At 39.1% G+C, this 16,872-nt stretch overlaps 2 protein-coding genes across 4 annotated transcripts in view; both read left to right on the forward strand.

The window, feature by feature from the left end:
- add2 (adducin 2 (beta)) overlaps positions 1 to 3,919 on the forward strand; it is a 32,398-nt gene extending 28,479 nt beyond the window's left edge. For 2 of the 3 annotated variants that reach the window (XM_073840643.1, XM_073840645.1), the window contains 2 exons: positions 533 to 601; positions 2,904 to 3,919. In XM_073840643.1, coding sequence (XP_073696744.1) covers positions 533 to 601; positions 2,904 to 3,169 — 335 coding nt within the window. In that variant the 3' untranslated portion in view covers positions 3,170 to 3,919. The remainder of the gene's footprint in view (positions 1 to 532; positions 602 to 2,903) is intronic. The other variant, XM_073840644.1, reaches the window with a different exon arrangement.
- Positions 3,920 to 8,306: 4,387 nt separating this feature from the next.
- Positions 8,307 to 16,579, forward strand: snrnp27 (small nuclear ribonucleoprotein 27 (U4/U6.U5)). The gene is made up of 6 exons (XM_073840851.1): positions 8,307 to 8,444; positions 12,016 to 12,142; positions 12,298 to 12,410; positions 15,439 to 15,518; positions 15,893 to 15,957; positions 16,266 to 16,579. Exons 1-6 carry the CDS (start codon positions 8,408 to 8,410, stop codon positions 16,318 to 16,320), a joined length of 477 nt encoding a protein of 158 aa, XP_073696952.1. The 5' UTR covers positions 8,307 to 8,407; the 3' UTR covers positions 16,321 to 16,579.
- The last annotated feature ends 293 nt before the right edge of the window (positions 16,580 to 16,872 follow it).

A 16,872-nucleotide genomic window follows, 5' to 3' on the forward strand; every position in this document is an offset into this window, starting at 1 on the left:
AGTAAAGATCATGTTCCATGAAGATATTTTGTACATTTCCTACAGTAAATATATCAAAATTTAATTTTTGATTAGTAATATGCATCACTAAGAACTTCATTTGGACCGCTTTAAAGGCAATTTTTCTCAGTTTATTTTATCTATTTTCTTGCCCCCTTAGATTCCAGATTTTCAAATAGTTGTATCTCGGCCAAATATTGTCCTATCTTAACAAACCATACATCAATTGAAAGCATATTTATGTATAAATAAAAAATAGATCATTATGACTGGTTTTGTGGTCCAGGGTCACATTTTTATTATTATTGAATTTAAATCACATCCAAGGACTTCTGTGAACATTAAGTGATGACTTGAATGAATCAGCTGAGCTACTGTCATACTGCTAATGTCTGCTATTCATTTATCAGTGTCACTATTTATAATAAATAACTCCCCAACAATGGTTCTTACTCACTGTACACCTCCACCTTATCTCTATTTCTGTTTCCTCTCTTCTTCTTCTTCCCCCAACCCTGATGTTGTGTGAAAGGTGTGGAGGAGGTGGTCAATGACACGGGGGCTTCCCCGACTACCTCCCCCAAAAAGACCCCACCGTCAGGTGAGACTCGGTGGTGCTTTATTCACACCTGTGCATGTGAACATGACACTGCAGAAACACCTGCTATGGTCCCACATGCTGATCTGTGCGTTGCATCATCAACCTCTGGTTGACAACCCCTGTTACTAAAGGGAACATAACAACTAGTCATTGTTTATTTGTTTTATCCAGTAATATAAGCTCAAGTAGATCAATGCAGATTGCTTTTATAATCTTGTATCAGTAAACATAATGGCATTAAAGGAAGAGCTCACCCAAAAAAATGTAATGTCATTTCAAATGCATTGGTTCAACATGATTTGGAGAAATTACATTACATTGCATTACAGCAGTTGCTCACCAAAGGATCCTCTGAAGTGAATGGGTGCCGTCAGAATGAGAGTCCAAACAGCTGATAAAAACATCACAATAATCCACAAGTCATCTACATGACTCTAGTTCATCAGTTAACATCTTGTGATGTTAAAAGTGAAAAGCTGCATGTTTGCAAAAAACAAAGCCATCATTAAAGGAGAAGTTCACTTCCAGAACAAAAATTTTCTGATGATGTACTTCCCCCTCTTGTCATCTAAGATTATCAAGTCTTTCTTTCTTTAGTCGTAAAGAAATTGTTTTTTGAGGAAACATATCAGGATTTGTCTCCATATAGTGGACTTCTATGGTGCCTACGAATTTGAACTTTCAAAATGTAGTTTAAATGCAGCTTCAAACAATCCCAAATGCGGCTGTATACAATCCCAGCCGAGGAAGAACAGTCTTATCTAGCACAACAATTAAAAAATTATATAATTTTTAACCTCAAACACTCTTCTTGTTTTGCTCTGTCTAAACTCTGTTGAAGTCAGAAACATCTTATTGATGTTGTCACACTTATTGATGAGTCATGTGATGTTTTTATCAGCTGTTTGGACTCTTATTCTGACGGCACCCATTCACTGCAGAGGATCCATTACTGAGCAAGCGATGTAATGTTACATTTCTTTAAATCGGCTCCTTTAAAAAAAATTCTCAACAGATTTTCATTTTTGGGTGGATTATTCCTTTAAAGGGTTAGTTCACCCAAAAAATGAAAATTAGCCCATTATTTGCTCACCCTCCAGGCATCCTAAGTGTATATGACTTCCTTCTTTCAGAGAAATCCAATCAGAGTTATATTAAAAATTATCCTGGCATTTCCAAGCTTTAGAATGGCATGGGCAGGTGTTTCTCTTCAACAGTCCAAAACAAGTCCAATAAAGTGCATCCATCCATAATAAAAAGTGCCTCAAGTATCTCCAGGGGGGTGAATAAAGGTCTCCTGTAACAAATCAATGCATTTTTATTACTAGTCGTACACAAAAGCCCTTCCAGGCAACCAACGTTTGTTTACAGGAGCAAAGGAAGCAAATTTTCTTACTTTACCAAGAAAAAAAAAACAGTCTCCTCTTGGTTTATATCAACATCCTCCGACAATTTTCTTTACAAATCCTCATTTTGTGCTTCTAATTTGTGACAGGTGCGCTCATGTTTGTCATCCACCCAGAGCTGCTTCCGTGTACGATCAGTTGGTGCAAGCTACATTAAAGTGATTATTACGTTTTAAATATGGATATTTTTCTTAGAAAAATGCATCAGTTCACAACAGGAGGCCTTTATTCACCCCCCTGAGCCATGTGAGACACTTTTAATTATGGATGGATGCACTTTATTGTACTTGTTTGGGACTGATGAAGAGAAACACTTGCTCATGCCATTTTAAAGCTTGGAAGTGCCAGGATAAATTTTAATATAACTATGATTGTATGCATCTGAAAGAAGGAAGTCGTATGCACCTAGGATGCCAGGAGGGTGAGTAAATAATGGGCTAATTTTCATTTTTGGGTGAACTATCCCTTTAACAGCGGTTAAACAGGGTGATGTACAGTAACATGGGATGTCTGTATTCAAGTCCGTGTCAGTGTTTTCATTCCAGTTTTCATGTTTTTGTTTTTATATGTGACATTTTCAGCTCTGTACTGTGGCCTCCATCTGTCTTCACACCTTTGTGCTTCTCTGTCTGTCTCTGTCCCTGTATTATAACTTGTAGGACAATCGTTCGGTACTGAGATCTTGTCTCACTAGTGAGTATATAGAAGCTAAGACATTGCACACAACTTGAATCGAGCATGTTGGCCATAACTGAAATGTCATAGCAGCTGCTTCTGTTCCACCCCTCAGCGTCTTGACAAATGCTTAACTGCTTTTTCCTCTTCTTTATTCTTTCTTTATTATTTGTACTGTACGATTTCTTTTCCGTTTCTTTTTAAATCACATTCAAATACAGATGGGAAAACCACAGATGCAGTGCAGAACGACAAAGGTGAAGAAAAGAAACAACAGGAGGAGCTAGAAAAACAAATGAAGGCCCTGTCCACCACTGACACTTCAGAAACCACGCCCTCAATCCCGCCCACCGCCCCGCCCAACAAGCCTGCAGGCAACACCCCAGAGGGCTCACCATCCAAATCTCCATCAAAGAAAAAAAAGAAGTTCAAGGCCCCCTGTTTTCTAAAGAAAAGCAAGAAACAAAAAGAGAAAGCAGAATCTTGAACTCTCCTAAAGACGTGCTCTCCAAGTGTTCTTCACTAATACTTTCACATACATGCACACATCTTCACATCCAGTCAGACTCACTGTGTATCCATTTACTGATCTTTACATGCCATACGAGTTTTTGATTATGGTTTTGTGACTTGAAACACGTTTTCGGTACACTCCGATGCAAATTTCACAATGCTTCACTAATGCACATTGAAAATGTGACCCTTCCCCTTGCTTTAAAATGAATTGCACTTAGTACATGCGTAGAAAAAAAAAAGAATGTGGCATTGAGTAAGCATTGATTGTTCATGTCTATCGATTCTGATTGTTGCTCATTATCATGTGGCATAACTGTGTACTGAAATCTTTTTTTAACTACCATAAACATCTACATCTCACTTTGTTATGAATAGCAGGGATTAACAAATTGAACATGATTGCAATGGCTTGCAAATAATACATGTCAAAAGGCCAAAATAAGCAAGATCATGGCTTGTTGCTGCAAAGAAAATCCAACTTTAAATGCACGACTTTGTTCCACTTGTTTTTTTCTTTATTATAATATTATTTATTATCTTTTTTATGTATGTGTGTATGCTGGAGACTTCTTTGCAGTTGTAATTATTTTTATGATCATTCACTGTTATTTATGCTTTTGTGTGAATATTAGCTGGTTTCTAAACTTGATTCCATGTCAATATTAGAATGTAAAATGCTAGGATAGGATGTACCATTCATTAAAAATCACATCCAAGTAAAGTTGGTGTAGTCTGTGGATTTCAAAACAATACTTGTGACTGAAAATAGATGATGACTTCTTTTTTTACAGATTTAAAAAACATTGCTTGCTTCCCTGCTGAAAAAAACAGCATATGCTGGTTAGGTATGTTTTGGTGCTGGGAGGCTGGTTTTAGCTGGTTTATGCTGGTCCTTTGCTGGTTATGTTGCTAGTCAAGGACCAGCAAAGGGCCAGCATAAACCAGCAAAGGGCCAGCATAAACCAGCATAAACCAGCAAAGGACCAGCATGAACCAGCAAAGGGCCAGCATGAACCAGCAAAGGGCCAGCATAAACCAGCAAAGGACCAGCATGAACCAGCAAAGGGCCAGCATGAACCAGCAAAGGGCCAGCATAAACCAGCAAAGGGCCAGCATGAACCAGCAAAGGACCAGCATAAACCAGCAAAGGGCCAGCATAAACCAGCAAAGGGTGAGCATAAACCAGCAAAGGGCCAGCATAAACCAGCAAAGGGTGAGCATAAACCAGCAAAGGGCCAAAATAAACCAGCAAAGGTCCAGCATAAACCAGCATGAACCAGCAAAGGGCCAGCATGAACCAGCAAAGGGCCAGCATGAACCAGCAAAGGACCAGCATAAACCAGCAAAGGGCCAGCATGAACCAGTAAAGGGCCAGCATGAACCAGCAAAGGGCCAGCATGAACCAGCAAAGGGCCAGCATAAACCAGCAAAGGGCCAGCATAAACCAGCAAAGGGCCAGCATGAACCAGCAAAGGGCCAGCATAAACCAGCAAAGGGCCAGCATAAACCAGCAAAGGGCCAGCATAAACCAGCAAAGGGCCAGCATAAACCAGCAAAGGGCCAGCATGAATCAGCAAAGGGCCAGCATAAACCAGCAAAGGGCCAGCATGAACCAGCAAAGGGCCAGCATAAACCAGCAAAGGGCCAGCATGAACCAGCAAAGGGCCAGCATGAACCAGCAAAGGGCCAGCGTGAACCAGCAAAGGGCCAGCATGAACCAGCAAAGGACCAGCATAAACCAGCAAAGGGCCAGCTTAAACCAGCAAAGGGCCAGCTTAAACCAGCAAAGGGCCAGCATAAACCAGCAAAGGACGAGCATAAACCAGCAAAGGGCCAGCATAAACCAGCAAAGGGCCAGCATAAACCAGCAAAGGACCAGCAAAGGGCCAGCATGAACCAGCAAAGGGCCAGCATGAACCAGCAAAGGGCCAGCATAAACCAGCAAAGGGCCAGCATAAACCAGCAAAGGGCCAGCATGAACCAGCAAAGGGCCAGCATAAACCAGCAAAGGGCCAGCATAAACCAGCATGAACCAGCAAGGGGCCAGCATAAACCAGCAAAGGGCCAGCATAAACCAGCAAAGGGCCTAAATAAACCAGCAAAGGACCAGCATAAACCAGCAAAGGGCGAGCATAAACCAGCAAAGGGCCAGCATAAACCAGCAAAGGACCAGCATAAACCAGCAAAGGGCCAGCATGAACCAGCAAAGGACCAGCATAAACCAGCAAAGGGCCAGCATAAACCAGCAAAGGGCCAGCATGAACCAGCAAAGGGCCAGCATGAACCAGCAAAGGGCCAGCATGAACCAGCAAAGGGCCAGCATAAACCAGCAAAGGGTGAGCATAAACCAGCAAAGGGCCAAAATAAACCAGCAAAGGTCCAGCATAAACCAGCATGAACCAGCAAAGGGCCAGCATGAACCAGCAAAGGGCCAGCATGAACCAGCAAAGGGCCAGCATGAACCAGCAAAGGGCCAGCATAAACCAGCAAAGGGCCAGCATAAACCAGCAAAGGGCGAGCATAAACCAGCAAAGGGCCAGCATAAACCAGCAAAGGGCCAGCATGAACCAGCAAAGGGCCAGCATGAACCAGCAAAGGGCCAGCATAAACCAGCAAAGGACCAGCATAAACCAGCAAAGGGCCATCTTAAACCAGCAAAGGGCCAGCATAAACCAGCAAAGGGCCAGCATAAACCAGCAAAGGGCCAGCATAAACCAGCAAAGGACCAGCAAAGGGCCAGCATGAACCAGCAAAGGGCCAGCATGAACCAGCAAAGGGCCAGCATAAACCAGCAAAGGGCCAGCATAAACCAGCAAAGGGCCAGCATAAACCAGCAAAGGGCCAGCATGAACCAGCAAAGGGCCAGCATAAACCAGCAAAGGGCCAGCATAAACCAGCATGAACCAGCAAGGGGCCAGCATAAACCAGCAAAGGGCCAGCATAAACCAGCAAAGGGCCTAAATAAACCAGCAAGGGACCAGCATAAACCAGCAAAGGGCGAGCATAAACCAGCAAAGGGCCAGCATAAACCAGCAAAGGAACAGCATGAACCAGCAAAGTGCCAGCATAAACCAGCAAAGGGCCAGCATAAACCAGCAAAGGGCCAGCATAAACCAGCAAAGGGCCAGCATAAACCAGCAAAGGGCCAGCATGAACCAGCAAAGTGCCAGCATAAACCAGCAAAGGGCCAGCATAAACCAGCAAAGGGCCAGCATAAACCAGCAAAGGGCCAACAAGGGGCCAGCATAAACCAGCAAAGGGCCAACAAGGGGCCAGCATAAACCAGCAAAGGGCCAACAAGGGGCCAGCATAAACCAGCAAAGGGCCAGCATGAACCAGCAAAGGGCCAGCATAAACCAGCAAAGGGCCAGCATAAACCAGCAAAGGGCCAGCATGAACCAGCAAAGTGCCAGCATAAACCAGCAAAGGGCCAGCATAAACCAGCAAAGGGCCAGCATAAACCAGCAAAGGGCCAACAAGGGGCCAGCATAAACCAGCAAAGGGCCGGCATAAACCAGCAAAGGGCCAGCATAAACCAGCAAAGGGCCAGCATAAACCAGCAAAGGACCAGCAAAGGGCCAGCATGAACCAGCAAAGGGCCAGCATGAACCAGCAAAGGGCCAGCATAAACCAGCAAAGGGCCAGCATAAACCAGCAAAGGGCCAGCATAAACCAGCAAAGGGCCAGCATAAACCAGCAAAGGGCCAGCATGAACCAGCAAAGGGCCAGCATAAACCAGCAAAGGGCCAGCATAAACCAGCATGAACCAGCAAGGGGCCAGCATAAACCAGCAAAGGGCCAGCATAAACCAGCAAAGGGCCTAAATAAACCAGCAAGGGACCAGCATAAACCAGCAAAGGGCGAGCATAAACCAGCAAAGGGCCAGCATAAACCAGCAAAGGAACAGCATGAACCAGCAAAGTGCCAGCATAAACCAGCAAAGGGCCAGCATAAACCAGCAAAGGGCCAGCATAAACCAGCAAAGGGCCAGCATAAACCAGCAAAGGGCCAGCATGAACCAGCAAAGTGCCAGCATAAACCAGCAAAGGGCCAGCATAAACCAGCAAAGGGCCAGCATAAACCAGCAAAGGGCCAACAAGGGGCCAGCATAAACCAGCAAAGGGCCAACAAGGGGCCAGCATAAACCAGCAAAGGGCCAGCATAAACCAGCAAAGGGCCAGCATAAACCAGCAAAGGGCCTAAATAAACCAGCAAGGGACCAGCATAAACCAGCAAAGGGCGAGCATAAACCAGCAAAGGGCCAGCATAAACCAGCAAAGGAACAGCATGAACCAGCAAAGTGCCAGCATAAACCAGCAAAGGGCCAGCATAAACCAGCAAAGGGCCAGCATAAACCAGCAAAGGGCCAGCATAAACCAGCAAAGGGCCAGCATGAACCAGCAAAGTGCCAGCATAAACCAGCAAAGGGCCAGCATAAACCAGCAAAGGGCCAGCATAAACCAGCAAAGGGCCAACAAGGGGCCAGCATAAACCAGCAAAGGGCCAACAAGGGGCCAGCATAAACCAGCAAAGGGCCAACAAGGGGCCAGCATAAACCAGCAAAGGGCCAGCATGAACCAGCAAAGGGCCAGCATAAACCAGCAAAGGGCCAGCATAAACCAGCAAAGGGCCAGCATGAACCAGCAAAGTGCCAGCATAAACCAGCAAAGGGCCAGCATAAACCAGCAAAGGGCCAGCATAAACCAGCAAAGGGCCAACAAGGGGCCAGCATAAACCAGCAAAGGGCCGGCATAAACCAGCAAAGGGCCAGCATAAACCAGCAAAGGACCAGTTAGTTAGTAATATGCGTTTTTCTCAGTATTTTAAGATTTTTGCACCCTCAGATTACAGATTTTCAGATAGTTTACAGGTAGTTATATCGCAACTGTTTTCCTATCTTAACAAACCATACATCAATGGAATTCTGGAAATAAAAAAATGACCCTTATGACTGGTATTGTGGCCCAGGGATACATTTTCTGTTAAAGTATTTTAAATGCATTTAACTGGAAACTGATTTAAGGGGGACGTAATGTGTGGTAGGAACTATTATTCCGGAACGCCTGAAGGTTTTTTTGTTTCGGATTGCTTTTTGTGGTGCACCGTTAATGGCGACCGACAGACGTTTGAGTCTGGAAATTTCTAGTTAACTGGCAGTTTGTGAACGCGCCGTTTAAAAGAAAAGAGTCTACTTCATATTGATCTAATAATGGGGAGAAGCAGGAGCCGAACACCACCACGACGAGGTTTGAATTAAGTTATTACTTTAAATATGTGGATTGTGTGTAAGGTGTGACGGGATTCTGTTGTTACCATCACAGCTGGCGCACATTCATCACACAACTAATCAGCTAAAGTATCTTGCACTTCAAACTCTTCCTACGATTTGAAAGTTTCTACAGTCCATTGTAATACAGATCGTTGATTTGTTCGAATGAACGTTTTAAACTAGCGTTTCATTTGCTGCGTGCTGCGTCTTTCACATTGATTGTTATTTTTTTTTTTAGCGTGTTATTACTAATAAAACGGTGATTTTTGTTTCATAAATGATGCTTGGGTTGTAACATAAGTGACATTCTTATACGGTTATTTGTCCTTAGAGGCTGTCATAGTCATCTTAGTGATTATTGATCACACTAAAATCAATAGATTATAGCGTTATTTTTAAATGGAGAAAAAGATCTCAAAACACATTATCTTTGCATTGCAGTTATTTTTATGTAAAGATATAATATCTAACACGTTATTGATCACACTAACATCAATAAATTATAACATTAAAATATGAAAAATGTCAATCTTAAACACATTACTGATCACACTAAAACAATTAGATTTTTTTTAAAGTCAAAAAGTAATCTGTAATGCATTACTTATCCGTTTAAAATCAATAGTTTATATGACTATACGGATTTTTAATATCAAAAATGCTAAAAAAATTTTTTTTCAATGTTACTTATGCTCACCAAGCCTGCATTTATTTGATCCAAAGTACAGCAAAACAGTAGAAAAAATTTAATATTTTACTCTTTAAAATAACTGTTTTCTATTTTAATATATTTTAAAATGCAGTTTATTCCTGTGATTTCAAAGCTGATTTTTTTAGCATCATTACTCCAGTCACATGATCAGAACAGAAGTCATTCTAATATTCTGATTTGCTGTTCAAGAACGTTTCTTTGATTAATAGAAAGTTTAGAAGAACAGCATTTATCTAAAATAGAAATCATTTGTAACATTATAAATGTCTTTATCATCAATTTAAATTTAATTTAAATTCATCCTTGCTAAATAAAAGTATTAAAGTATTTTTCAAAAATCATACTAACTCCAAGCTTTTGAATGGTTGAGTTTCGTATCTTTCCATTTATACAATCAACAGATTATAATATTAAAAATATTTTTTAGGTAAACGTGAATATGATCTGTAGTAGGACTGGGCGATTTTTCCGATTTTATCGATTAATTCGAATTTAATGTTTTGTCATGATTTTATTTTTTGGAAATCGAGGAATCGCGATTTTTAATAAAAATATTACAAAACGTTAGGATTAGACACTTAGAAATACACTAAAATATATATATATATATATATATATTCAGAAAAGCATGGAAAACAAATAATGCAAGCCACTAAAGGGATATGATTAGCTGCATCCCAGCTAACAATTTTTGGTTTCCAGAACGTTCTGGGAACGTTTGTTTTTGGTTCCCGGAACGTTCCCAAGAACTTTAGTCAGTCAGTAAAACGAAAGGACCTTTTTTTGTTTAAATTACGCGAGCGCGCCGCTTTATATTGAGGACAGGAGAAAGCGCGTGATGGAGAAAGTGCGTGCTGCAGTAAAGAAATAAACAGTGTTTATAATTATGATTTTCAGACACTTAACGTTGTCTTATTTTAGGTATAAAATTAAAATTATATCATCATTATAATGCAGTTTGACCACTTTGAGACACATGATATTCTAGTATCTGCAAAGTTTTAATTCGTTCAAATGGTAATGATTACTAAAAAAATAACCTGCAGCGAACGTTCTGGGAAGATTCTTTTTAGGTTATTAAAAAAAAAAACTAAAAATAACCTGCAGGGAACAAGAACGTTTTCTGTAGGTTAAAAAAAATAAATATAAAAATAACCTTCTGAGAACGTTCTTTATAGGTTATTAAAAAAGAGAACCTACAGGGAATGTTCTCATTTGGTTCCCGAAAAAATAACCATATGGGAACGTTCTGTGTTTGCTGGGGTGCTAGCAAGTTAGCCGGACCCAATCAGCATATTTGTGTTTGCGCTCGTGGGAGCTTCAAAGGTTTCTACGTGTTTTTGCAACGTAGAGTAATGTATCACGGACATATCTCACGAATCCTTTCATGAATAAAGTGTAGAGAGTGTAAATAAGAGATTGATTGTACAGTATAGCGAGCGTCGTTGATTATAATAGAGCTTTGTGATATTGCGAACCAAGCTGAGTGACAGCTTATAATAATTTTTAACGGAGTTTGTAAATTAGATATTGATTTAATACAACAGTTAAATAAACAAGAAGTTATTATTAGGTGACTTACATTGTCTGGCTATAACACTATTGCCTGATTTTGCTCTATTTCGTCGTCAAAAGTAATCTGAAACAAGTCACATCTGAGCCGCTGCGCATCTCCATTCAAACACAGCGGTGTTTCGTTTAGGAATGAACGTGCGTTTTTAAACGAATCTAGTGAAATGATTCAATTTCCCATTCATAAACGCAGTAATTTGCTTTATTCTGAATGAACCAGCGGTTCAAATGAATGATATGATTCAGTAATTAAATCAGTGTCTTGCCGCCATCTGCTGGCAGATCCGTTTCAGTTATTTAAATCATTTAATATTTCTGTATTCAAAATGTAATATTTTTATATACGATGCTGCAAAAGAAAAGCATGAAAATATTTATTTGTCTTACAAACATTTACTGTGTGCGGTATGATAAGAAAGCGATCACTGATGCAGTTGCTATGTATATTGCAAAATATATGGTGCCCATATATATTGTGGAAAAGATGGGGTTTCTTTACATGCTGAAAGTAGTAGGGGGTAAAAAAAAATCGATTTAAATCGTAAATCGGATTTTTTTGTGAAAAAATTGGGGATTTTATTTTTTGGGCATATCGCCCAGCCCTAATCTGTAGATTATAAATCTGGATTATAACACTGAAGTTATTTTAATTTCAATCTCATTATTAATCACACACATTTTTAGTCAAACTAAAATCAATATATTAAAAGAGAAAAATGTGAATGGAAAAAATAATCAGGTAAACTTGTTATTTACACATATAGATTTATTTTCCTAATTTAGTTTTAGCTGGACCTTGTGCTAATATTTAACTTGGGTAAAGTGACTGATTCAAGTCCTGTTTCATCCACAATAAATCAATTTCTACCTTTAGGGAGGCATTACAGTGTTCCACTATGTAATAGAAATCATTACAAACATTAATTTGTACCAGAATCTATAGCTGTAGGATTAAGAATGGTTCTCTTTTAAAGCTTTTCTTCTGTTTGTTTTTAATGATGGTTGGTGTCAATTAATAATGTTGTGTATTATTTTGTCTGTTGTATATTACAGTCTGAGACAGATTTCTTTGTAAAAGGACACTAAAGTATTTTTTAGTATGTCTAAAAAAACATGTATTAAATAATATGAAAAGAGCTTTCTTTGTACCAGATACAGGGAACAAGGGACTTTTTTAGGCAGCTGGCAAATTAAGCTATTTAAGATATTCAAACATAATATTAATTTTTTTTAATAACCGTGATTTTATGATTTGTCTTTCCAGAGAGGCGACGCTCACGCTCGTCCTCACGAGACCGTGAGAGGAGGCGCAGGGAGCGTGAGAGGTCCCGGTCCCGCGACAGAGACAGACGAAGGTCACGCTCGCGCTCCCCCCACAGACGCAGATCCAGGTGAGCTTGTGGCATCAGACACTCGCTGTTCACAATATGTACACACAGCTGATAAGTGAAGAACATAAAAAGCCTGTGAATCTGCTTAGATAAAATGTGGATGTTTAGTTTTTGATAACCCTTCTTCCAGCTGTGTGCCTGTGTTGTTTATGCAGGTCTCCACGGCGACACCGCTCCTCCTCCTTATCTCCAATGCGGCAGAAGGACAGACGGGACGATGACAGGAAGGACGTAAAAGACAAACCAGCAAAGGTCCATGAGATATCAGGTGGAGATTGTCACTCTATTAACCCTTTTTACCCTACAGTGGAGTGCTGCAGTGATGATGGGTTTTGGTAGGCCACCTTGGTTCCCTGTCTTTTAGATTATTGCAGAAAATAAGCTCACTGAACATCATGATGATCTTCACAAATAAACTTTTGTGAATTGTCACACAATAGTTTACCCACAAATGAAAATTCTGTCAAAAAATTTTTTTTAAATAATGTACTCACCCCCTTGTCATCCAAGATGTTCATGTCTTCCTTTCTTCAGTCGTAAAAAAAAATATTTTATGAGGAAAACATTTCAGGATTTCTTTTCATATAGTGGACTTCTATGGTGCCCCTGAGTTTGACCTTCCTAAATGCAGCTTCAAATGGCTCTAAATGATCCCAGCCGAGAAAGAATGGTCTTATCTAGTGAAATTATCTGTTATTTTCTAAAAAAAAAAAAAAAAAAAAAAAAAAAAATTGATATACTTTTAGTCAATGGTCATGCAAAGTGAACATGCAAAGAAAGTTGAACACACTTTACAAAAAAAGGTAAAACGGTAATAAAGGACGATTTTGAGATTGGAGGAGAAAATGAGATGGGAGTTTTTCGACATACCCTAACTGTCATGAACCGGAGTTCACGCAGAGCTAGATGATACGAGCGTTTGAGGTTAAAAAGTATATAAATTGTAAATTTTTACAGAAAATAATTGATCGTTTCACTAGATAAGACCCTCCTTTCTCGGCTGGGATTTAGAGCCCTTTGAGACTGCATTTAAACTGCATTTTGGAAGTTCAAACTCTGGGACACTATAGAAGTCCACTATATGGAGAGAAATCCTGGAATGTTTTTCATCAGAAAACATATTTTTTTTACGATATGATTGAACCACTGACCATTGACTATTTTAATGATGTCCTTACTACCTTTCTGGGCCTTGAACGTGTCAGTTGCGTTGCTGTCTAAAATATGATCATATATGGTCAGAAATATCTAGGTGAAATATCCCTTTAAAAAAAACTTAACTTGGGCTATACACAAAATACAATAGGCTAGCATGATTTTGTCACCATCACTAAGCTTACACAGCTCAAATTGAGTAGAATAGAATAGTTTGCAAGAGTGTGATTATTAACACTAAATTATTAAACTATCTTCGGGACTCACTAAAGACACACGATAAAAAATCTGTAATTTTTGCGAGATACTAGTGAATAAGCATTGCATATGCAGTTTCCCTATCAGACAAAAAAACTTATTTAAGGAGAGTATTCATAAATCACATACAATGATTTTAGTAATGTTCGTGGTAGTTAGTTTACTGGTTATTGCACTGTCTTAATCTATTTCGTACCTGCGTTGTTAGTAGATATTGTGTTACCTGCTCCTGATTAACATCAGCTCTGCTTGTTTGTGACCTTACACTAATTTGCACTGCTTAGTAAATCTGGCCTGGTAAGTAGATGAGTTTTTGCTGTTCAGCAAGATGATGTTTAATGTGAAAGTAAAGATTTTTTAAAAAACACAATGTGGTATTACTGTAGAGTAGATGTAGAGTAAACTCTGAGCTTGTTAAAGGGATAGTTCACCCCAAAATTAAAATTTTCACCCCCAGAAAGGTAGTAAGGACATTGTTAAAATAGTCCATGTGACATCAGTGCTTCAACCATAATTTTATGAAGCTACAAAAATACTTTGTGCTCAAAGAAAACAAAAATAATAACTTTATTCAATAATCTCTTCTTTACTGTGTCAGTTTTTGTGGCCATTTATGAGAATACCACGGCGCATACATGGAGGAGCCGTCGTTCTGACAGAACCTGAATGTGCTTGTTTTAAAGCAGAAGGCAACGCACGCTGTAAATAAAACAGTGTTCATAAACGTCTGAAGATTTCAATAGAGAGGATGACTTTGCTAAGTCTTACTTATTTGAACCAGAATGTACAGACGATGAACTAAGAGAGAATGATTGTTCTACGTCAGAACGCCAGTACTCTCTTGAAAACACGTTGAAGTGTGACACAAAAGAGAGAAAATTGTTGAATAAAGTTATTTTTGTTTTCTCCGTAAAAAAAGAAAAAGTATTCTCTTAGCTTGATAAAATTATGGTTGAACCACTGATGTCACGTGGACTATTTTAACATTGCTGTCTATGAAGGGTCAGGAAATGTTATTTTGTGTTCTGAAGATGAACGAAGGTCTTACGGGTTTGGAACAACATGAGGGTGAGTAATTAATGACAGAAATGTCATTTTTCAGTGAACCGTCCCTTAAACCACAGACTTTATTTTAGGCATTTACAAAACCTTTTCAAAATATCCATCGACTTCAGGCCGATGGAACCGGAAGTGTGAAAATGTAAACTCATTGGCCCGGTTTCGCAGACAGGGCTTAGACTAAGCCAGGATTAGGCCATAGTTCAATTAGGACATTTAAGTAATTTTTATAAACATGTTTAGGAAAAAAAAAAACATTACTGGTGTGCATCTTGAGACAAAACAAAGGCACTGATATATTTTAAAATCAATCAGTGCAATTTTGTTTCAGTTGAAACAGCTCAGACTTACATTTTAGTCTAGGACTAGGCTTAAGCCTTGTCTGTGAAACTGGGGAATTGTGTTTTGGCCTACAAAAATGTGTCAGCAATCTATAGAGTCTCATTTCAAATCTGCATTAGCCGTCAAATAGAATTGATTCAAACAGTCAAAGCAAAGTGATGTTAAGGAAGGTGAGAAAATTATTTATAATTGATGTTTTTATGGAATACATAATTTTTCAATTTAATGTCATTAATTAAAAAAAAAACACTGATTCCAAACTTTTGAATGGTAGACTACAGCAACATGCTCTCAAAGTTCTTGACCTTCAGCCTACACTTCTCAGTCAAAAATCCTCCTCAGACGTGTCAAACTACAGAAGTGAAATGGATTGTGATTTTGTGCTTTTCATTCTGATATCACAGTGCTAAGAACAGACTCTGAATGTACCCTTGTGTGGCACTTTTGATTTGATGTGCTTTTTCATCTGATTGCTCATGCAGCTGAAGACATGCAGGGAAAGACTGAGGAGGAAATAGAGATGATGAAACTGATGGGCTTTGGATCCTTTGACTCCACAAAGGTGAGAACTTTCTTTACAGCTTAACCATGACGGAGCTCATCCTACAAGAACAACTAAACGAAAAGTAGACGTACTTTGTTTTATTTTTTTATACTTTATTCTATACAAATAATTGCAACATTGTTTGTCAAACTGCTTGCAGCTTTTTCAAGTGGCAAAGCTGCTTTTCTAAATAACCACAAGATGGCACAGCTAGACAGAGTGCATGCTAAAGATATTCCTGTTAAGATCAATTAAAATGAAAGTTAAAGATAAAATCTTAAATATTATGTGCTGTAATATTCTTGCATATTTATTTTCTTAATGCACAGAAATGTTTGCATTATTTGAGCGTAATGTATGATACACAATTGTTGTTGTTTTTATTCCAACAGGGCAAGAAGAAAGAGAGATCTGATTCTGCGTTTGCAGTTAACGTGTCACAAAAGAGAAAATACAGGTCTGTTTATTTACAATATTATTTTTATGAAATTAATACTGTTCATCTGCCCAACTCCAGGTCCTACACCTCTATGATTTGTAATTGCTTGCTTTATTTTGTAATCAAATCTTCTTATATATGTACAAACGGCATGTCTTATAAGAAAAGTAACTTAGGAAGTTAATATCCCAGCAACAGTTACGTATTTGGCCAATCACCTCTGCAGGTACTGCACAGCTAAATGACGAACGCTCTCATTGGTGGACAGTGATGTAATGTTTTGGTGCAGGAAGGAGATCAATGATGTAATCATATTTCTCTTGCAGGCAATACATGAACAGGAAAGGTGGTTTCAACAGACCGTTGGATTTCATTGCTTGATGGAGTCGTCAGGAACCATGTTTTAACGACTTTGACGTCTTTGTGATGAAACGTATATTCTCTTTTCTTCCCCGAGTTTATGTAAATGTGTTTAAGCAGTTTTTCCATCTGTTTTGTTTTTCACCTAATGGTTATGTAAGTGTCAGATTTAGGTTGTAGAAGCTCATTTTAAAAGGAATTGATATTGCAGATTGTTTGCCTTGAATACCTTATTTGGTGAAACCTGTGCAGTACTAAATAAATGGGAACTCTTGATGAATGTTTTTGTCTGTTAGTGTGTTATGCAATTTTAATATTTTTATTTTTAAAAAATGACAACTCCATCACATTTTTAATAGTGCTTAGTTTGACTAAAAACATCCAGATATAAAAACTAATAAAACTGAAGAGAATTAAAAAATAATTCCACTGTTATCCGTTTAAAACCTACAAATCATGTTAAGTCATTTTAACCATCAGCATGTACAAGGGAGGTGTGTCTGTTGAGTTCCGGAACCTTGTAAAGGCGCCCAATCACAGGCGACAGTCCTGCGGCAGTCCAGCCAATCATGG

Source organism: Garra rufa, chromosome 5 (genome assembly GCF_049309525.1).
Source record: "Garra rufa chromosome 5, GarRuf1.0, whole genome shotgun sequence".
In the NCBI taxonomy this organism is placed as follows: Eukaryota; Metazoa; Chordata; class Actinopteri; order Cypriniformes; family Cyprinidae; genus Garra; species Garra rufa.

What these genes read in the sequence shown, in the direction of transcription:
- snrnp27 (XM_073840851.1), top strand. Translation starts at nt 8,408, where the DNA reads ATGGGGAGAAGCAGGAGCCGAACACCACCACGACGAG. An exon ending in CCGAACACCACCACGACGAG is followed by an intron (nt 8,445 to 12,015) that starts GTTTGAATTAAG and finishes TTGTCTTTCCAG; the next exon opens with AGAGGCGACGCTCACGCTCG. An exon ending in CCCCACAGACGCAGATCCAG is followed by an intron (nt 12,143 to 12,297) that starts GTGAGCTTGTGG and finishes TTGTTTATGCAG; the next exon opens with GTCTCCACGGCGACACCGCT.